At 42.6% G+C, this 23,761-nt stretch overlaps 1 protein-coding gene across 1 annotated transcript in view; it reads left to right on the top strand.

Annotated features, from left to right (window-relative positions):
• The window catches only part of LOC121571846 (zinc finger transcription factor Trps1-like), a 158,914-nt gene extending 142,004 nt beyond the window's left edge, over positions 1 to 16,910 (top strand). Inside the window, exons 6-7 of the mRNA XM_041883586.2 lie at positions 2,389 to 2,511; positions 13,988 to 16,910. Coding sequence (XP_041739520.2) covers positions 2,389 to 2,511; positions 13,988 to 15,229 — 1,365 coding nt within the window. The 3' untranslated portion in view covers positions 15,230 to 16,910. The remainder of the gene's footprint in view (positions 1 to 2,388; positions 2,512 to 13,987) is intronic.
• The last annotated feature ends 6,851 nt before the right edge of the window (positions 16,911 to 23,761 follow it).

Raw genomic sequence — 23,761 nt, 5'->3', positions numbered from 1 at the left:
CGGGCCTGGACATGTACTGGCTTAAGCAGGGGGACACGTCTGGCACTGCAGTATTTGAGTCCCTGGCGGCGTAGTGTGTTACTGATGGTAGGCTTTGTTACTTTGGTCCCAGCTCTCTGCAGGTCATTCACTAGGTCCCCCGTGTGGTTCTGGGATTTTGCTCACCGTTCTTGTGATCATTTTGACCCCACGGGGTGAGATCTTGCGTGGAGCCCCAGATCGAGGGAGATTATCAGTGGTCTTGTATGTCTTCCATTTCCTAATAATTGCTCCCACAGTTGATTTCTTCAAACCAAGCTGCTTACCTATTGCAGATTCAGTCTTCCCAGCCTGGTGCAGGTCTACAATTTTGTTTCTGGTGTCCTTTGACAGCTCCTTGGTCTTGGCCATAGTGGAGTTTGGAGTGTGACTGTTTGAGGTTGTGGACAGGTGTCTTTTATACTGATAACAAGTTCAAACAGGTGCCATTAATACAGGTAACGAGTGGAGGACAGAGGAGCCTCTTAAAGAAGAAGTTACAGGTCTGTGAGAGCCAGAAATCTTGCTTGTTTGTAGGTGACCAAATACTTATTTTCCACCATAATTTGCAAATAAATTCATTAAAAATCGTACAATGTGATTTTCTGGATTTTTTCTCCTCAATTTGTCTGTCATAGTTGACGTGTACCTATGATGAAAATTACAGGCCTCTCTCAACTTTTTAAGTGGGAGAACTTGCACAATTGGTGGCTGACTAAATACTTTTTTCCCCACTGTATATCGACGTTCTCAGGACCTTTTCAAATGTCCAAAATTGACATCTCTTTCTTGTGACCAGCTTGCTAGCTAGAGCCTACACTTATTTAATTTGAACAAGTAATCATTTGTAATTGTTAGATAGATATAATTGTTAGATTAAGGATTTACACTTTAATTTTGTAATTCTGATTGATTGTTAATGTTGATTTTATTTTCACACTTAAGAATAATGCATTCTGAAATGTTGAATCTAGAAATAATATGTAATTTTGGTGTTTCAGTTTGAAGGACGGTTTTAAGGGAGACAACATTGAGTTTTACCAGGAGACAGCGTTCTTTTACCCAGCCTGACCTGTGATTGGAGCACAAGCAGCCGTGCAGAGAGCGAATTGTGTTCCGTGCTTGAAAATGGCAGTTGTCAGAGCAACTTTGCACTTGCTGATAGCCCACAAAACATATTTCTCCATCTCATTAAATGATTTCTGTAATGTTGACTCTTTATGGCCATGCCGGGGTACCGTCCATTCCTTTTCACTTATTTTCATTTTCTTTGTATCTATGATTAATGTCTGATGTCAAACTTTAGAGTGAGCAGGCATCAGCAAATGCGAGATCATAATTAGTTTAGCTGACGATGGGCCTCTGATAGCGCTTGCATCTGGATGGAAAATTACCCTATAGGGAACTGGCTACTCACCAGAACTTTTTACTGATACATTGTGAAACACCCGATGAATCAAGTACCCTTTCTCTGCCAAGAAAGCTCTCTGGACTTGGAGCCAAAAAAGTATGTCCGCAGAAAAGCTTTCCATTCTAAATGTATCAGAGGAGAATTAGGAGCATTGTATTTTTCTGGCGAGAAGAGAACATGGCTCCCTACACAAAATGTCTGAAGTTAAATAAATGGCACAGATTCTATAAGGCTGAATGGCTTTTACAGGCCCCCTAATCTAGATAATGCCAATGTAGCCAGCTAGCCACTCTGCGGATAACATGCGAGGCAGGACCGACCGCTGGTTAAGTTTACATGTTGTTCTGCACTTGATAAGGTTGGGCACTCCAATGATTAATTTAGACATTATTGCTTTTCTGTACTTTCCTTATGGGTCAGCGCATTATTATTTATTCTGCTTTTTTAAATCATAAGGTTAAGGAGGGCATTAAAATAAAATACTTAAAATCTAGTAAAGAGAGAATATTAGAAACAGTTTCTAAATTTGAATATTTCTGAAAATGGGCTCAGAATTGCTTCCTAAACAATCAGTGCCACACCCGAAGATTGTAGAATGAAAATTAGGCTCCTATAAAGGTCTCGTCCTCAGCTTGTCATAGTGGTACAGGCGATTAAGGCTGATCTCTGTCTAGTGAAGTGGTCAGGTGTCGTCTCAGACTCAGTGGTATCTTACCGGACTCATTAATCAGTCTAAAGTTAATTAGTGAGAGAATCCGCTGGCTTCTATTCATCACTGCCCAACCTGACCTTCTGATTGGGCAGTGTGTGTGTGTGTGTGTGTGTGTGGCTGCCTGCCACACTCATACAATGAACCCAGATGATGATATGATATTTTATCTATTTACCCTCTCCTTTGCACCCATTTTCTCACTGACTGACTGACTGACTCTCTCTCTCTCTTTTGATTTGGCTTTCAGAGACGTCGAGGCTCAGGAGTATTCTGTGCCAACTGTCTGACCACCAAGACCTCGCTGTGGAGGAAGAATGCCAACGGGGGATATGTGTGCAACGCGTGTGGCCTCTATCAGAAGCTCCACTCAGTAAGGCTGGGGGGGTGAGGGGGGAGCTTGGAAAAACACAGGAGTGTGTGTGTCTGTGTGTGTGTCAGGGGGAGGGGAGAAGGGGGCAACCTGCTACACCAGCCCACCCACTAAAATAAAATGGCCGTTAAGTAAATGGTAGCAGGACACTGTAGCCTTTCTAGCCTGTCCACCCACTTCCTCCCCAGGTGACTGGTGCTCCTCTCAGGGCCTGGGGGAGGAGTTAAGGGGTGCCCCCATGCCCTCTCACCCCTAGCCCTGCTAATGGTGATCTGGGAGTAATCCTGCCTCAGCCTAGAATTCCCTAGCTACCCACAGATCCCAAAACACCTGACCCTAAAGTTCACACATGCTCCTCTCACACACATGCAGGCTCACACATCACATATGAATGATAGGTCTACCCCCTCTCTCCATATCCGTTCACACACATTCGCTCAGTCAAAGGCTGTGACCTCACTTTGTGGTGTCACACAGATGCAGAAAGAAACATGATGAGAATTAGGGATGTAACGATTCACCGATATGCATGGTCCCCAACTCAAATGTTTAAGATATGACTGCATCAATCCACGGACCCCAAACAGATCCAAATGTAGCATGCGTCGGTTAAAAAATCGATTCAAACATTACAAATCGCCAATTCACTAAATTGTTTTGCTTAAAGTAGACAATTGATGCGTCCTCTCCTTCAGTGTCGAACTAAGCCTGTAACTGTCTTGACAGTCATTGATCTACAAGTCATTTTGCATGCCAAATAACCCCAGGGAATATCGGTAGCCTAGTCAAAATGCACACTGTGCCCAGCTTTGCGCGCTGACGAACACGAGGTATCATCTTGCACATCTGCATGGCACCTTCAGCATTTCATTTCGATTGTTTATGTTCATACTTTGCCCATGCTGATAGTTCACCAATAGTTTTGGTAGTTTTGCTTTAAACAATCAGTGTATATGGTCGTTTTTAGATATACAGGGTAAAGTTGGTAATTTCATAACGAGGACAGCAAAAGCTTTGGGAGGCGCACTGCATGGCCGAAGCGAGAGGAAAGAAAAGAAGCTCACTAAAAACTTCCAAACGGTCAAAACCATTAGATATTGAGATGGGGCAAAATCCAAAGTTGTGCTATATATTCATTGGCTATGTCATAGCTAATTTGTAAACGATAAATATTGATACATTACTAGCTCAAATGACCAAATCGCCCTCTAGTGGCCTCATGGGGGGAATGTTATTAATATTTTTCATAATTTCATAATGAATAAACATGATAAAAAATATATATTAAAAAATCCAGTGTTTCTATGTCAAACGGTTTTGTTAAATTTCAGTCTTCTGTGATGTATATAAAGTGTAATATTGGGATAAAAACAAATAAATGTATACATTTCAACATTAGGAGCACCTACTCTTTCCATGACATAGACTGACCTGGTGAATCCAGGTGAAAGCTATAATCCCTTATTGATGTCACTTGTTAAATCCACTTCAATCAGTGTAGATGAAGGGGAGGAGACAGGTTAAAGAAGGATTTTTAATCCTTGAGACATGGATTGTTTATGTGTGCCATTTAGAGGGTGAATGGGCAAGACAAACGATTTAAGTGCATTTGAAAGGGGTATGGTAGTAGGTGTCAGGTGCACTGGTTTGAGTGTGTCAAGAACTGCAATGTTGCTGGGTTTTTCACGCTCAACAGTTTCCCATGTGTATCAAGAATAGTCCACCACCCAAAGGACATCCAGCCAACTTGACGCAACTGTGGGAAGCATTGGAGTCAACATGGGCCAGCATCCCTGTGGAACGCTTTCGACACCTTGTAGAGTCCATGCCCCAACGAATTGAGGCTGATCTGAGGGCAAAATGGGGGGTGAAACTCAAAATTAGAAAGGTGATCCTAGTGTTTTGTACACTCAGTGTATATCTGACATGGTACAGGTGTCTTATTTTTTTAAGCCCATAACCATGTGTGTGAAGGTGTATACTTTTGTTTCAAAGTAGATTTGTTTAAGACTACCAAGAAACACTGTGTGACCCTGATTTAGCCCACTGCAGTAAAAGCTTAATTTGCAAAAAATGGTTAGTGGGTGACGGTGATTTCAGAACCAAAATGGGGGGACAGAAAACACAGGCAACATTGCTCTTCCGTATCCAATAGTGGTGGGATAGTAGATGCCTAGTCTCCCTTATGGCTCTGATCAGGTGCATAGTATCTACACCATAGACATACATCATTTACACACACACACAGTACATGCACCAGGGTTCCCAACTTTGATTTTATTTGGCCCCCCAATTATTATTATTATCATCATGTTTTAATTGTTGGACATAAAAGACTAAAACACACCAGAAAATCAGCTTCAAGTGATTTACATTTTGGAAATCCGTTTCAAAGTATTCCCTCGCATAATAGAGAGATATATGTGATCGTATACAAATGTAAACAAGGCTTTAAATGATTATGTTTTAGTCAAATATTATATCTGTTTGGGCTTCTTGCGGTCAATTTGCAGTCTACAAATTATTTGTAATTATGTTCCGGCCCCCTGACCATCCGCTCACAAAAAAATTGTCCCGCAGCAGAATCTAGTTGATGATCCCTGATATACACCATAGACGTACATCATTCACAAACACACACATGGCTCATGAGCTCCATCAGCATCAGATTTTAATTTAGAATGGAAAATGAATGTTTAAGCAACAAATGTTAGTGCATTGAATCGCATCGAACCAAATCGCATCGATTCGTTCTCTAATCATACCGAATCGCACCGAATCATATCAAACTAAAAGTATCGTTCCTGTATCGTATCGGAGCCCATGTATCTAGATATGTATCAAATCGTCTTGAAAGGGAAAGATGCAGTTCCCGAATGGGAATGTTATCATTATAATGCTGTAGATATGGGGAGATTGCCATTGTGTAACAGACTTCGACATGTTATCCTGAAATAGGTCAATGTTCTCAATCATTGAGGATTTTACAACTGGATTTAGTTCACAGGCCCTATACCTCTTTCAGAATTAAATGTTGGTTTTGAATACACAAACTGTATATATTTTTTCTCTCTGGCGAGTAAACCACCACGGCTTGGGCTGGAACCTTCCAAGACGTACTTCTCAATGCTCTTTGAAATGAAATAGTGTCTGGGAAAACATATGGGTAGGCAAATGTGACATCATGTGAGGAATTACCCCTCGGAAACAAGGAGGCCTTTGTCTCTGCACGTCACTCAACGTTAACATTTTTATGTTTAATCTCGGTAATTCGGTTACGACTGGGTAAGAGTCCACAGAGTCCGCCAGTCCAGTGTATTCTAGGCCGTGTTGCATGCCTGAAGGCGACTGAACCGGCTGCCTGGGTGGTGGGGGGATCTACACAGGAGGCTCCCTGAGTCGGTGTGGTCGACTCGGCCAGAGAGGGAGAGAGACAGAGCCAGGCTCCAGAGAGCCCTGCTACAAGAGGCCCTTTCACTGGCCAGGCCATCTGGTGGTCTAAACCAGCTCCAGTCCAGCTGACCAGGCCTACTACAGTCAGAGAAAGAGAGAGACAGAGAGAGAGAGAGAGAGAAAGAGAGAGAGACAGAGAGAGAGACAGAGAGAGAGAGAGAGAGAGAGAGAGAGAGAGAGAGAGAGACAGAGAGAGAGGTGAGGGAAAGAGAGAGAAGGAAAGAGAGAGAGACAGAGTGAGAGAGAGAGACAGAGAGAGACAGAGAGAGAGGGAGAGAGAGACAGAGAGAGAGAGAGAGAGAGAGAGAGAGAGACAGAGAGAGAGGTGAGGGAAAGAGAGAGAAGGAAAGAGAGAGAGACAGAGTGAGAGAGAGAGACAGAGAGAGACAGAGAGAGAGGGAGAGAGGTGAGGGAAAGAGAGAGAGGGAAAGAGAGAGAGAGTGAGCTTTTCCTAAGATCACACACTCTCCAGACTCTTAAGTTAGATAGAACCTAACTAACATTTTTATTATATTCTACTAAAATGTTTGTTCTATTCTACTGAGCCATTAACTTTATGTTGGTATTCTTATCTTTTATTATTTCTTATTGTTGTTGCATTGTCGAGAAGGAACCTGCAAGTAAGTATTTTATTCCCGTACATACGACTAATAAAACTTGAAACTGAAACTTGAACTGTTTGACTCCCTGTAGGTAGCTTGACCCAGCTGGGGTTTTGTGTTATGAAAGACAGTCTGTCTTTGTGTATCATACAGTGGGGAAAAAAGTATTTAGTCAGCCACCAATTGTGCAAGTTCTCCCACTTAAAAAGATGAGAGAGGCCTGTAATTTTCATCATAGGTACACGTCAACTATGACAGACAAATTGAGAGAGAAAAAAATCCAGAAAATCACATTTTAGGATTTTTAATGAATTTATTTGCAAATTATGGTGGAAAATAAGTATTTGGTCACCTACAAACAAGCAAGATTTCTGGCTCTCACAGACCTGTAACTTCTTCTTTAAGAGGCTCCTCTGTCCTCCACTCATTACCTGTATTAATGGCACCTGTTTGAACTTGTTATCAGTATAAAAGACCTGTCCACAACCTCAAACAGTCACACTCCAAACTCCACTATGGCCAAGACCAAAGAGCTGTCAAAGGACACCAGAAACATAATTGTAGACCTGCACCAGGCTGGGAAGACTGAATCTGCAATAGGTAAGCAGCTTGGTTTGAAGAAATCAACTGTGGGAGCAATTATTAGGAAATGGAAGACATACAAGACCACTGATAATCTCCCTCGATCTGGGGCTCCACGCAAGATCTCACCCCGTGGGGTCAAAATGATCACAAGAACGATGAGCAAAAATCCCAGAATCACACGGGGGGACCTAGTGAATGACCTGCAGAGAGCTGGGACCAAAGTAACAAAGCCTACCATCAGTAACACACTACGCCGCCAGGGACTCAAAGTCCTGCAGTGCCAGACGTGTCCCCCTGCTTAAGCCAGTACATGTCCAGGCCCGTCTGAAGTTTGCTAGAGTGCATTTGGATGATCCAGAAGAGGATTGGGAGAATGTCATATGGTCAGATGAAACCAAAATAGAACTTTTTGGTAAAAACTCAACTCGTCGTGTTTGGAGGACAAAGAATGCTGAGTTGCATCCAAAGAACACCATACCTACTGTGAAGCATGGGGGTGGAAACATCATGCTTTGGGGCTGTTTTTCTGCAAAGGGACCAGGACGACTGATCCGTGTAAAGGGAAAGAATGAATGGGGCCATGTATCGTGAGATTTTGAGTGAAAACCTCCTTCCATCAGCAAGGGCATTGAAGATGAAACGTGGCTGGGTCTTTCAGCATGACAATGATCCCAAACACACCGCCCGGGCAACGAAGGAGTGGCTTCGTAAGAAGCATTTCAAGGTCCTGGAGTGGCCTAGCCAGTCTCCAGATCTCAACCCCATAGAAAATCTTTGGAGGGAGTTGAAAGTCCGTGTTGCCCAGCGACAGCCCCAAAACATCACTGCTCTAGAGGAGATCTGCATGGAGGAATGGGCCAAAATACCAGCAACAGTGTGTGAAAACCTTGTGAAGACTTACAGAAAACGTTTGACCTGTGTCATTGCCAACAAAGGGTATATAACAAAGTATTGAGAAACTTTTGTTATTGACCAAATACTTATTTTCCACCATAATTTGCAAATAAATTCATTAAAAATCCTACAATGTGATTTTCTGGATTATTTTTCCTCATTTTGTCTGTCATAGCTGACGTGTACCTATGATGAAAATTACAGGCCTCTCTCATCTTTTTAAGTGGGAGAACTTGCACAATTGGTGGCTGACTAAATACTTTTTTCCCCCACTGTATATCATTTATATTGTAGTGCATGCTTAAACTTAAAGCATAGATAGAAAAAATGTCAGATAGTAGTTATTATTATATAGCAATACGTACAATTATGTTTGTGCACCAGTGGAAGTTTGTATCTTCATTCTCTTTTTCTCTTATGATGCACTGTTAAGTTGGTGTTATGGTGATCCACCTTTAGACATGTTGAAAATTACTGTGGTTGACTCCATTATATCACCAATGGCACCCTATTCCCTACATAGTGCACTATTTTTGACCAGAGCCTATGGGTAGTAGTGCACTATATAGGGAATGGGGGCCATTGGGGACACAACTTCCGTGATACTCATAATCTGTTACTCTCGTCTCTGTGCGCCTCTGGACCTGCATGCTGGAACTGGTCTGTTGTTTGGGCTTGTTTATGTGTTAGTTGTTACTGCTCCTTGCTAGTTGTTAGTGAGGAGGTAGACTTCAGTGGACCATCAGGTTGGGTTGTATGCATAACTCTTCACGCTCCACTAGCTGCTAATAAATGACATGGAGAGAAGGGGATTCCAAGTCCGCCGGGTTCCAAATCCGTTTGCTCAACACTCAGAGTCTGGATTGTCTGTTTTCGTGAGATTGTTTGTTTGTTCTTGGCGAGCGTTCCTCCCATCCTCCCAGTGGGGACTGAGTCATGATAGCCACATGTGCACTTGTTCGTTCTGTCCTCACCGGAAACCACCTGGATATTGCAGCAGTGTAGCGAGGGCCTCGTTTAACAGAACATCACCATCGCTTGTCTTTTAGGAGGTCCTTGGGTGGCTGCAATTAATCAGGGATGAAGACGTTTTAATCTGCAGGCGTGTTCATCGGCCCCGGCCAATGGCAGTAGTATTTTTATACATTTGAATAAAAGTTTTATACGCTATACAGAAATAATTCCATAATAGCACCTCATAAACCGGTGCTGTAGTGGGCCTGTAATGGAGTTCTGGACTCCTCATGCCATAGCACATTGCAACAATAAATGTCTCTCCGATTTTATCTTCTAATAATAGGACTTGACGGGCGGCGGGGAGCATATGCCCTGTGTGTGTGTGCGTCAATACTGGGGTGTAAAAACTAATCGAAGTGGCAACGTTACTTTGTTCTGTCTGAAGAGTCTGTGCCTCTTTACAGTTGCCAAAGTGCACTCCAGCGTTGGTCACACTGACAGAAAACAATACTGCCATACTCGAAACCGTCTCCTGAGACGTTTTGAAAAGTTCTGCTGCTGGTGACAGAGAGAGGTGACGGACCAAATGGCACCCTATTCCCTACATAGTGTACTTATTTTGACCAAAGCCCTGGTCAAAAGTTGTGCACTATATAGGAAATAGTGTGCCATTTGGGACACAACCTGTGATGAAAGCACTAGCTTGTTGAAGAGCGAGGCAGCATAGAGAAAGGTAGCATAGCTTATTGAAGCTTATCCATTTGTACAGTACTGTCTGGAAATGCCAAGGCTTTTGTATTGTGTAGGCCTTTGTGTGTAGTAGATGAGCACAGTGTGAGATGAAAGTGTTCTTGTTTCTAATGAATGACACATTTGTTCTGGTGACATACAACAACAGGAGACGACTGACGGTCTAGACAGACACAGCAACACTATTGAAATAGGTATTGGAGTTGAACAGTTGCTTAGATGGATGGAAACAGCACATCCTGTAAGCGAGGTGATTATGGGTAACTATTGCAGAAAGAAACATAAAAGATAAAGATGGTGGTAGAATGAAGATGACCTTTCTGTGTGTGTCTGTGACCTTGTACTGTTAATCTGTTGTCTATACTGTTGACTAAACATGGCCCTACCTTTTGTTAGGCTTGGATCTGTCTGCAGAAAAATGCCATTAGCAAATACAGTCAGCTCCAAAAGTATTGGGACAGTGACACATTTTTTGTTGATTTGACTCTGTACTCCAGCACTTTGGATTTGACATGATACGATGACTATGACTGTCAGCTTTAATTTGAGGGTATTTTCAATCATATCGGGTGAACCGTTAAAAAATTACAGCACCATTTTAGGGGACCAAAACTATTGGGACAAATTCACTTAAATGTGTATTAAAGTAGCCCAAAGAATTCTAACCTCCCATGTTATTGTAATGGTGAGAGCTTAGAATGTCTTAGGGATATGATATTTGTGTGTCTGTAACTTTTTAGGAGGGAGGGGGAAGGAAGGAGGGAGGGAGGGAGGGAGGGAGGGAGGGAGGGAGAGAGAGAGAGAGAGAGAGAGAGAGAGAGAGAGAGAGAGAGAGAGAGAGAGAGAGAGAGAGAGAGAGAGAGAGAGAGAGAGACACAGAGACACAGAGACACAGAGACACAGAGACACAGAGACACAGAGACACAGAGACACAGAGACACAGAGACACAGAGAGACAGAGAGACAGAGAGACAGAGACCATGGTTTCAGAATGTTCCAGTCAGTAGAGGGCACTCTTTCTTCTGGTCTGAATCATCCTCTGCTTCTCCTCTCCTGCTGCTCGAGATAGACAGCCTTGACATCTGGCTGAGAGAGAGACCGAGGGAGGAGGGGGAAAACTTCCACAGCTTTCATTTACCGTAGGGAATTAAGTGTTGTAATAGAGCAATGGAAGATGTGTATGACTGATACAACTGTTCCATATTTCAAACCTCAAGCTTTGATCAGGCACAGCTGAGCATACATTTAAATAATTTGCAAATAATTAGTTTTTTTATTTTACTGGACTGATGGTACCTGCATCTGATGGTCATGGTGCTTTCAAGACAACTGGGAACTTGGGATAAAAACAAGGTCAAATCATGACGTCAGTGATCTTCAGGTTGGAAAGCCGGAGCTCTAGAAAGATGCCTGAGTTTCCGACTTGGAATTCCGAGTTGGATGACCGTTCAAAATGATTTTTCCCAGTCGGATCTTGTTTTTTTCCTGATTTCCCAGTTGCCTTGAACACGACATTAGTCTCAGTATAGGGAGAGAGAGCGCAGCAGAGGGTCCGCGATTGGAAGTAGGGAGAAGTGCGTTTGATGTTTTGTAATAGTGTTAAATAAAAACAGTGTTGACAGTGCTGAATAAAAACTTAGACATGAACTCACTCATAAAAACAGCAGCTTTTTGCTGTATTCTTTGACAGTCTCTCTCTGGTCATGGTTTTAAAAGTTATGAAATCTCACGTAGGCTAGTATCAAACTTCCGGGGTCATGGAAGCTGTAGGCACAGTGATTTTACCTACCCGATTGGCCAGCGCAGTAGGCACTAGATTTAGCCACAGATCTACCGGTCCGCCGGATAAGTTTGTCTTTTCAGACAAATGAAAAGTTCAAAATGGGAACACTTTGCCTACCCGGTACGCAGGGCTTCTGAATCAAGTGCACCTACCGCCAACAGTGCAAAAAAAACTGCCTTTTGATCATACCTACAGCGTCATTGTGCAAAATGGTACGCAGCATGATCTGGATATGTGTGCAACAGAAGTTAAACATTCACCTTCTGCTACCATTTCTGTCAAGCCACCTACGCAAACAATTTGATGCATACGTTCGATTTGTCCAACATATGCACCACACAGAACCCACTGGGACTGCTTCTGCAACGCAATGCTGCAAGGCAAATGCAGCGTTCCATCTGGTGTACCTAAACACAATGACGCTGTAGGTGTGTATCGTTGGCTTTTCTACAGAAATGTAGAACCGGTTGGTGACCACTGGTGTAGGGCCTCTATGTTTCTGAATAAATAACCATACTGTAGTTGAGGGGGAAGGAGGGGAAAATGTAGGATCTTAATTTGGGCCAGTTTGCTACAGCAGGAAATTAATCCTGCAGCAACAGGGAATGTGGATTATTATGTGGATTATAATTCATGACTTTTGTTGTAGGGGTTGATACATTTTTCGTTAGTGCAAATCAAGTCTGACATTTTAAAGTGGAAATTACAAACTTTAGAAGCCTTTTTAAACATAGAATAAACTACAACTTTGCATTTCCTGCTGTGCATTTCCTGCTGTTCTCAGCAACAAAAGAGTGATCAAATTAAGATCCTACATCAGTACACTGTTAGAGAAAAGGGTTCCAAAAGGGTTGGAGAACCCTTTTTGGTTCCTGGTAGAACCCTTATGGTTTCCATGTAGAGCCTTCTGTGGAAAGGATTCTTCATGGAACCCAAAAGGGTTCTACCTTGAACCAAAAAGGGTTCTTCAAAGGGTTCTCCTATGGGGACAGCCGAATAACCATTTTAGGTTCTAGATAGCACCTTTTTTCTAAGAGTGTACTAGCCTTGAAGGAAAAAATGATCATTTCCCTTCTTCCTATCGACCTGTGCCATCAAACCTTTCTTTCCTCTTTTTTCATGCTTCCCCCTTCTTTTTTTTTGATTGGTTTCCTTTCCCCGGGAACATGTCAACGGATTCTCCATCACTAAGATAAGAGGGTAGGCAGCGGTACGGTGTGGAATTGATTCCTCAGGGACTTTTCACACCTATAAGTAAGTCTGCACTAGGGCCAATCTGATCCCTTTTATTCACATTCTCTTCTGGACATTTCTTCTCTGGCCATATACAGTATGTTTAGAGAGCAAATCGATGGAATAAAAATGGCCACACATCCGTTAGACTTTTTTTTTTTTTTCTCTATCGCTCTCCGTGCACCTATTTGTTTGGGCTCCCATTGATTTCTGGGAAATTTCCATGGAAAGCGGGGGAAACTTTTGTATAAAAATGTGTCCGTCGGCATTGCCGTGTTAAGTGTCACCGGACAGGAGTTGGCTGTGAATGCCAGACTCTACCTGTGGCAGAATGACTTGAAGGCGAGGAAAAAAGAAAGGAACAGGAAAGGAATGAAAGGCATGGGTGATAAATGAGGACAAGAACGTTCATTTCTCTCCTCCGTTTCAAACGTATCCTAAAGGTAGACTGACAGAATTCTTGCTTCGATTTCCCGGATTATATTGGATATTTCTGTATTTTCAAGTCAATGCTTGAGGCATGTCATATCACACACAAATATAGAAATTATGAATAAATGATGACCTTAAGCTTGACACTCAAAAAATATATTGCGATTGTAATCACTGAATTTAATGATTACTGTATTTGCCTGGTGGCTACAAAAATGAATTGGCCAGTTAATGAGAGAATACTGTAGGCTACATCCATTATTTTGTGGATCTTGCAGTAAATGTGTTCCCATTTAAACGGTTGCGTGCCATCTGCAGTACACCAACACTCCTGCAGTATTTACAGTAGGTCGTATCCCCTTGTAGGGCTCTAATAAGCAATGTGAGCTGCCCTGGGGCAAGGCCTGTCTGTGTGCCAGCGCTAGATGGAGGCCAGACGCTCGTGTCTCCTGTCTGCCCAGCTGTGACTGGGTGACGGCTAGGGAGCAGAGGGTGCAGGGGGGTTACGGAGGGGTGGGGGGGATGGGGGTTAGAGGGGGAGCAGTGGAGGAAACAGAAGCTGTCACTATCAGGATTAAGCTACACTGACTAGAGCCTGACTCGCCGAGTCCCCATGCTTTTTATATTGCAGTCATTCTTTTAGTGTTGTAAGATGTTGTGTAATTACTCTATGCTCCATTATCAAATTGCTTAGGTGATTGCTTTTCTTATTTAGGGATCTTTAGCAAAAAAAATTATGAATGGCTCGCTACGTAAATAAATCAAATGTATATCTGTCTCTCACCAGACTCCACGGCCGCTGAACATCATCAAGCAGAACAACGGCGAGCAGATCATCCGCCGGCGCACGCGGAAGCGCCTCAACCCCGACCCTCTGCCCTCCGAACCCGTGGGCTCCAAGCAGCAGCGGGTCAACAGCGAGGAGCGCCTTAATGGCAGTCCCCTGGAGCGTCGGCCAGGAGAGGATGGGCCAGGCTCAGACGGAGGGCCCGTCCCTCGTGGAGTGGAGCCCCCGAACGCCCTGGGCAAGTACGAGGCCTACGGCTCCTCTGGGGCCAAGGGCCACCCCAGCCCCCGCTCCACCCATGCCTTCCTGGTCAGCCAGACCCTAGAGATCCACAAGCGTATGCCTCCTTTGCACATACATAACAAGAACCCTGCGGAGGGAGGGGTGGAGGGGAACGGGGTGGTCTCAGCCGGGGTCCATCACATGGGCTCGGAGGGGAAAGGCGGCTCGGCCTCCGAGAGGGGTAGCCCCATCGAGAAGTACATGCGTCCTTCCAAACAGGCTAGCTACTCGCCGCCAGGCAGCCCCATCGAGAAGTACCAGTACCCGTTCTTCAGCCTGCCCTTTATCCACAATGACCTGCAGAGCGAGGCCGACTGGCTGCGCTTCTGGACTAAGTATAAGATGTCTGTGCCGGGCAACCCACACTACCTAGGCCACATGCCTGGTCTGCCCAACCCTTGCCAAAGCTTTGTGCCTTACCCCACCTTCAGCCTGCCCTCACACTTTCCTTCCCCGCCTCCCGCCGGCCCCGAGAGTGACATCCCTCTCGACCTGGCCATCAAACATTCCAAACCGGCCCCCACCGCCAATGGCTCCACTGCCGCTGCCAAGGAGAGGATTAGCAGCGCCGACAAACGGGCCTTGCCCATGATCCCGGTAGAGAAGGAGAAAGAGAAGGAGAGAGAGCAGCAGGAGAGAGAAGAGGAGAAGGAGGAAGTAGAAGAGGGGCCATGGCCCCAGCCACCTCCCCCAGCCGTTGCAGCTAAGCCAGAGAGGGTGGACCAGAGCACGCAGGACGAGCTGACCAGTAAGTGCGTCCACTGTGGCATCGTCTTCCTGGATGAGGTGATGTACGCCCTGCACATGAGCTGCCACGCCGACGGAGGGCCCTTCCAGTGCAGCATCTGCCTGCACGCCTGCGCAGACAAGTATGACTTCACCACACACATACAGCGAGGGCTTCACCGGCCCACCGACGAGGCTGAGACTAAGGCCGATGCTCCAATGGACTCTGTGTGATTTTGGTGCGACCCACAGACTTGGAATTCTAGCACAAGCATAGCAGTATGAAAAAGAACTCAACGGACAAAAACAACGTACTGTAATGATTGAATGAGACTTTTTGCTAAATGTGCCATGATAGCTTCTGTGCCTCCGCAGCCAGTGTAGGGAACTAATATCATCTAAACATTTATATTGGACTTAATACAGAAAAAGTGATTTGTTATTTCCTTTTTCTTTTTTTTGTAAAGGAATACGCTTTTGAAGAAAATGGTACTACAAGTAGCCGCTTATTTTTTTGTTTTTTGTTTTTTTTGCTATTGTAAAAATAAATATTCAGAAGTGTTCATTTGACAAAGCAGTTCAGCAAACAACAAGGTACATCTACATGTTTTTGGGATTGGTTTATTATTCAGTGGGTTGGTTGTGCTACTCATCAATGTTCTCTTACCTGGTTGATTCAATGTTCCATACAGAATGAGGATGTGTGAATTGATATGTAAAGTGAGGAAATGGGAAACGTCAGTCGTCTGTCATAATCTCATCCACGATGGATGGGCAGAGTGATGACTAGTGATTGGATTGTCCTCAAATAAACGTCCTCAGGGAACGCACATGGCTGATTTAGAAACATAGCCAGCAGAGTGGTTTCAGTCGCATTGGTCTCCGCTCTTGTTTTAATGTATTTTAGTTATGGCTACCGTAATTTTTTTTTTGGGGGGGAGACATATCACAGAATTTCCTCTAGACATTTTAAGTTGCTAGGATGCAAACCTTATATCACTAAAGACATTTGGGAAGGAAGTAAAATAAAAAAATACATATTTTTTTCTAAGTTGTTAATATGAGAAATGCATAATATCAGTGCCTGATATATTCTACAAAGTATTTTCTACCTGGTATGTTGATATGCAACATTGACTTTCCATTTGAGTAAATGGCCAAGAGCTTGGCTCTGCAAAACTGTTTACATTTGCAAATGTAGCAAACAAGATAATGAAGCAAAATGCCTGCAATTCTTAGTATTTTTCTCTCATGAGGACAGGACGATAGATCACATTAAAAAAAAAAAAACAGAGGCCTTTTGTCAGAAGGTTGAATGGGAGATGAAATGGAGTCAAAGTATTTTTTCTGTTTGTTTGAATGCCACAGAGAGGCACTATCCATTCCATGTCTTTCTTTCTTTGTGTGTTCCTCCTCATACACATTGTAATGCTTTATAGTCTACAAAATGCTCTGTATTGGACTTTGTCCATCCTGTATGTTTTGTTTTAAAGAGAAGTTGATGTAGCTTGGTCATAAATCATGTTCTGTGAGTATTATAGCTTTGGGCATCATGGGGGTTCCTGTCCAGGTATATAAACTGACTATATCGTACACAAGGCCCATTTTTTGTATCTCTATTAAATTGAAATTTATATAATACTCTAATATTTGGTTTTTATTAAGTCTTATCTTTAAGGACTTAATTTGAACATAGCATGAATTCCTACTTGTTCCATGGACAGGTAAAACAGGTGCCTTTTGACGGAAATAAGTCATTGAATATCAACAATGTTGAATGCTTTTTCCATCAAATGAGCTGTAGTATAACAACTCATCCAAGTAATTGACAGGATGTACAGTGACTTGCGAAAGTATTCACCCCCCTTGGAATTTTTCCTATTTTGTTGCCTTACAACCTGAAATTAAAATTGATTTTTTTGGGGGTTTATTGTGTAACAAACAAGAAATAACACACAAAAAACAGAAAACTTGAGCGTGCATAACTATTCCCCCAAAGTCAATACTTTGTAGAGCCACCTTTTGCAGCAATTACAGCTGCAAATCTCATGGGGTATGTCTCTATAAGCTTGGCACATCTAGCCACTGGGATTTTTGCCCATTCTTCAAGGCAAAACTGCTCCAGCTCCTTCAAGTTGGATGGGTTCCACTGGTGTACAGCATTCTTTAAGTCATACCACAGATTCTCAATTGGAATGAGGTCTGGATATTGACTAGGCCATTCCAAGACATGTAAATGTTTCCCCTTAAACCACTCAAGTGTTGCTTTAGCAGTATGCTTAGGGTCATTGTCCTGCTGGAAGGTGAGCCTCTGTCCCAGTCTCAAATCTCTGGAAGACTGAAACAGGTTTCCCTCAAGAATTTCCTTGCATTTAGCGCCAGCCATCATTCCTTCAATTCTGACCAGTTTCCCAGTCCCTGCCGATGAAAAACATCCCAACAGCATGATGCTGCCACCACCATGCTTCACTGTGGGGATGGTGTTCTCGGGGTGATGAGAGGTGTTGGGTTTGCGCCAGACATAGTGTTTTCCTTAATGGCCAAAAAGCTCAATTTTTGTCTCATCTGACCAGAGTACCTTCTTCCATATGTTTGGGGAGTCCCCCACATGCCTTTTGGCGAACACCAAACGTGTTTGCTAATTTTTTTTCTTTAAGCAATGTCTTTTTTCTGGCCACTCTTCCTTAAAGCTTAGCTCTGTGGAGTGTACGGCTTAAAGTGGTCCTATGGACAGATACTCCGATCTCCGCTGTGGAGCTTTGCAGCTCCTTCAGGGTTATCTTTGGTTTCTTTGTTGCCTCTCTGATTAATGCCCTCCCTCTTGGCAGGTTTGTTGTTGTGCCATATTCTTTCCATTTTTTTTGGAATGGATTTAATGGTGCTCCGTGGGATGTTCAAAGTTTCTGATATTTTTTTGTAACCCAACCCTGATCTGTACTTCTCCACAACTTTGTCCCTGACCTGTTTGGAGAGCTCCTTGGTCTTCATGGTGCCGCTTGCTTGGTGGTGCCCCTTGCTTAGTGGTGCTGCAGACTCTGGGGCCTTTCAGAACAGGTGTATATATACTGAGATACTGAGATCATGTGACAGATCATGTGACACTTAGATTGCACACAGGTGGACTATTTAACTAATTATGTGACTTCTGAAGGTAATTGGTTGCACCAGATCTTATTTAGGGGCTTCATAGCAAAGGGGGTGAATACATATGCACGCACCACTTTTCCGTTATTTTTTTTTTTCATTTCACTTCACCAATTTGGACTATTTTGTGTATGTCCATTAGATGAAATCCAAATAAAAATCCATTTAAATTACAGGTTGTAATGCAACAAAATAGGAAAAACGCCAAGGGGGATGAATACTTTTGCAAGGCACTGTAGATGGATTAATACCATTTGAGCGACAAAACAAATACTACTTCCACACAGTTACCACACAGCAACATTACCCCTCTATTTAGCTTGTTTGTATTTTGCTGGTAGATGACATATTTAGCCTCTAAAACACTCCCCCAAAAAACTGTTTCTCTCTCTGTCCTCTCGCTCGCTCTCTTTCTCGCCCTCTCTCTTTCTCTCTCGTGTGTGCGTACTGTGTACGTCCACCCATTGCTGCTGCTGCGTCTAGCATGAGTTCAATCTAAACTGTCCATCCTTAGATACACATACTTATTTATACATGAGCAGCGGGGAACTAAACGAGAGTCTGCCTGGGATTCACAAGCAAGGATTTGCGTGAAGTAGCGATGAACTAAACATAGCCTTACAATGCTGCTTTACTGCAAACGCCTCTCGGAAACAAAAAACTGTAATATTAATAATATAATTCACAGGTGCATTTATCATATGATATCGAATAACATAAGGAACAATTTTAGTTTTTGTGTTCAATTTGCGAAGTTTTAATTTGAAATATGTTAATGCTTGCACTCTGTTTTATTGCCAAGGAAGAAAGAGGATAATGTTAAATGTGTTATTAGCATGCTATACACAGGTACTGCAAAAATAATTAGCAGGAGTGAACATGCCTATAAGGAGGACAAGAAGAAGAAACACCATGGACAGACAGGAGTATCTGTGCCAAGAAGATGCCAGTAAGCCAGTGTGGACACAGACATGGCAAAAAAGGCAAATGTTTTTGTAAATGTTTTAACCATAATTTTTAGAATGTTGTTTCTTGTTTTTACACTTTATTGCGTAGAAGATGGGTTTAGATGATTTGTTTCTTTATTTAGTTTTTTCTGCTACCACCTTTACGTTTTTGTGTTGTAGGTTTTACATGCAAAAAATTCAACAAAGATGGCAAAGATGTCTGTTACATCTAAACTTGAATAATAATGATGATAATAATAATAATAAATAAATAATAAAGTAATAACAAAACAGGTTCTGCAATCTCTTAGTTTTTCTTCAGTGATTGACCATACCTTGATATATATGTAACAAAATACATGTAATTACTTATGTAACTAGCTATATAGTAATGCATAAACATAGGGATTCAATCAGATTACCCCTTTTCAGTTTTGCACCTTTTAAAGGCAATGATTCTGCATTCGCGGAGACTGCATTCACATGAAATGCTGCATATGTGACGAGATTCAGGAAGGTGGGTGTTTGATGCTAGGTCCTACTTCACAGGAGGACTATTTGAAAATTATGTTGGCTCAATCGAAAATTACCTTTAAATGTCAATCGCGCTACAAGTTGGATCTAACGCAGATCGAATTGAATCCCAGCCTTAGTTCTCTGTATCTTGAAATAAAGCAGAGGAGGGTCCTTCCCTGGCTTTCAGAAATGAAGTGGGACTATCGGACCATACTCTCTCCAGCAATTGTTTTTGCTCAAGGCCAAGAGCTGCATGTCACCTTTAAAACCATTGAACCAAGCTGAGAAGTGGGGCACGGACTTGGGAGGCATCGCAACCTAAATTAAACCTTGGACCTCTCTCTCCTCTCTCGCCCTGGTGTGACTCCTCCCTAATGATTGGCACCGCGGTGTTTTGCTTGTGTTCTAGGAAAGAAAGTTAATTATCTTCACCTTTCAGGGTCCAGGGACCACACAACAGGGTAGACACCAGCCCCTTACTGTTTATTCTACTAGCTTCACTCTTGTATTCCCCACACACTAATCTACACACAGACCTGGTTAACACAGATACAGACAGAAGTTAACATTGGTAAAGAGTCATTTATTCTATACAGTATCGCAGTTGTGGTGGTCATAGACTACACAGGAGTTGTATAATTTGGTATTGTAACTTACTGAGATAGAATAACACACAGACACTGATACACAAACACACACTAACACACAGACACTGATACACAAACACACACTAACACACAGACACTGATACACAAACACACACTAACACACAGACACTGATACACTAACACAGGGTTCTTCAATTCCGGTCCTGGAGGGCCGAAACACCTCTGTTTTTCATCCTCTCCTTCTAATCGGGCTAATTCAGACCTGGGACATCAGGTGAGTGCAATTAACTACCAGGTAGAAATAAAAAACAGAAGTGTTTCGGCCCTCCAGGACCGGAATTGAAGAACCCTGCACTAACACAAACACACACTAACACACAGACACTGATACACTAACACAAACACACACTAACACACAGACACTGATACACTAACACGAACACACAGACACTGATACACTAACACAAACACACGAACACACACACTAACACACAGACACTGATACACTAACACAAACACACACTAACACACAGACACTGATACACTAACACAAACACACACAGACACTGATACACTAACACGAACACACACAGACACTGATACACTAACACAAACACACTAACACACACTAACACACAGACACTGATACACTAACACGAACACACACTAACACACAGACACTGATACACAAACACACAAACACACTAACACACAGACACTGATACACTAACACACACTAACACACAGACACTGATACACTAACACACAAACACACACTAACACACAGACACTGATACACTAACACAAACACACACTAACACACAGACACTGATACACTAACACAAACACACACTAACACACAGACACTGATACACTAACACAAACACACTAACACACAGCAGAGGCTTCTCAAGCTTTTTAAAAGAGGCTCTTGGAGTTCCCTGGCACTGGTAATGGAAAGAGAAGCCAAACTGACATGTCTGGTAACTTAGTTCTTTTTAGGTGAAGGCTTTCCAGGGTCTGCACTTTGAATCTCCGAACATCCCTGTGTGGTGGTCCTCTGTAGCTCAGTAGGTAGTGCATGGAGCTTGCAACGCCAGGGTAGTGGGTTTGATTCCTGGGACCACATGTACGTAGAATGTATGCATGCATGACTGTAGGTCGCTTTGAATAAGAGTATCTGCTAGATGGTATATATTATTATCTACTATAAAAGAGAGATCTATGCTCTGGGAGAGGATGATGTTACGGTCATCTGTAACCCTCCCACACTGCAGGTCAATACGGTCAAAACTATTCCACATGAGAAGAGGAATTATGAAAAATCACTTATTTATGACCCAAAGTGTATTATGTTTTTAGCATTAATTTACCAGATAGGTAGAAAGTTAAGTCAAAGATCAAACAACAAAATAGGATCAGGCAATTAACTCATTCAGTGGTATATCATTCACTTATTTATGTTAGATACGAATCCTGCTGTCTCTCCATGACTTAGAAGTCTGACAGACACGGATGTATTCTAGATTCTGGTCTCCTCAGATCATTTCCTTTACCATCCCCCTGCTCCTTCTCTCCCCCATCTCAGATTTACAGTCTTATCAGCTTTGTCTGGACTCCGCCATTATGGCGAATTTCCCAGATGATAGCCCAATCGTACAGCTTAGCACTCCAATGAACAACCTAATTTCAGAGGGCCCGACAAATCCTCGCCCAGCGTGCCGTGGCGTGCCGCCAACCAAATTAATCAACAAACCATTCACTTGGTTTACCATTTTAGACTCATCCATGTGATTAAACACTACCATATTGGGCCCTGGAATCCAGCTGCTGATTGGGAGGCCCCTCCATCATCCCTTTCTGAATCACCGACATCGTTGCCTCCCTCTGCAGACAGGGACGGAAGGAGGGAGGAAGAAGGGAGGATGAGAGGGAGGTGTAGCTGTGGGGATTGTGCCAATATAGGCTGCCAACCAGTTTTCTCCTATTGTAGTTTTCATTAGCCCTTTGCCCTTGATGAACACTTCGATGATCTCTAAGGCTCCCAGGGGTCGCTTTGCATTTTAACAATAGGCTGTCATGTCATCCAGTAGGGAAGGAGGAAGTAATATAGTAATATAAATATAAATATGAAATATCCTGCTCTATATTCTATTTGCAGGGTCTGCATGCAGTCCGAGTTATTGTTTGCGTATGTTTTTTAAAGATATTTACAGTGCCTTCAGAAAGCATTCATAACACTTGACTTATTCCAGATGTTGTTGTGTTACAGCCTGAATTCAAAAATGTCACCCATCTACACACAATACCCCATAATGACAAAGTGAAAACATGTTTTTAGAAGTTTTTGCTAATTCATTGAAAATGAAATACAGAAATATCAAATTTACGTAAGTGTTCACATCCCTGGGTCAATGTATGTTAGAATCACCTTTGGCAGCGATTACAGCTGTGAGTCTTTCTGGGTAAGTCTCTAGGAACTTTGCACACATGGATTGTACAATACTTGTACATTATTCTTTTAAAATTCTTTAGGCCCTGTCAAGTTGGTTGTTGATCATTGCTAGACAGCCATTTTCAAGTCTTGCCATAGATTTTCAAGCCGATTTAAGTCTAAACTAGCTAGGCCACTCAGGAATATTCACAGTCTTCTTGGTAAGCAACTCTTCTTGGTAAGCAATATTTGGCCTTGTGTTTTAGGTAATTGTCCTGCTGAAATGTGAATTTGTCTCCCAGTGTCTGTTGAAAAGCAAACTGAACCAGGTTTTCCTATAGGATTTTGCCTGTGCTTAGCTCTATTCTGTTTCTTTTTATCCCCCCAAAAACTCCCTAGTCCTTGCCGATGAAAAGCATACCCAGAACAGGATGCAGCCACCACCATGCTTGAAAATATGAAGAGTGGTACTCAGTGATGTGTTGTGTTGGATTTGCCCCAAACATAAGGCTTTGTATTCCTTCTTTTCACTAGTATTGAGGAGTAACTACAATGTTATTGATTATCCTCAGTTTTCTCCTATCACAGCCATTCAACTCTGTAACTATTTTAAAGTCACCATTGAACTCATGGTGAAATCCCTGAGTGGTTTCCGTCCTCTCCAGAAACTGAGTTTGGAAGGACGCCTGTATCTTTGTAGTGACTGCGTGTATTGATACACCATTCAAAGTCTAATTAATAACTTCACCATGCTCAAAGGGATATTCAGTATCTGCTTTTTTTTAAACCATCTACCAATAGGTACCCTTCTTTGAGAGGCATTGGAAAACCTCCCTGATCTTTGTGTTTGTGGAATCTGTGTTTGAAATTCACTGCTCGACTAAGGGACCTTACAGATAATTGTATGTGTGGGGTACAGAGATGAGGTAGTCATTCAAAAATCATGTTAAACACTATTATTGCACACATAGTCCATGCAACTTATTATGTGACTTGTTAACAAATTTTTACTCCTGCACTTATTTAGGCTTGCCATAACAAAAGGGTTGAATACTTTTTGACTCAAAACATTTCAGCTTTTCATTTTTAATTAATTTTGAAAGATTATGGGGTATTG

This window comes from Coregonus clupeaformis, chromosome 8, assembly GCF_020615455.1.
Source record: "Coregonus clupeaformis isolate EN_2021a chromosome 8, ASM2061545v1, whole genome shotgun sequence".
In the NCBI taxonomy this organism is placed as follows: domain Eukaryota; kingdom Metazoa; phylum Chordata; class Actinopteri; order Salmoniformes; family Salmonidae; genus Coregonus; species Coregonus clupeaformis.
Note: the sequence above shows the minus strand (reverse complement) of the source record. Positions and strands in the feature narration are given on the sequence as shown.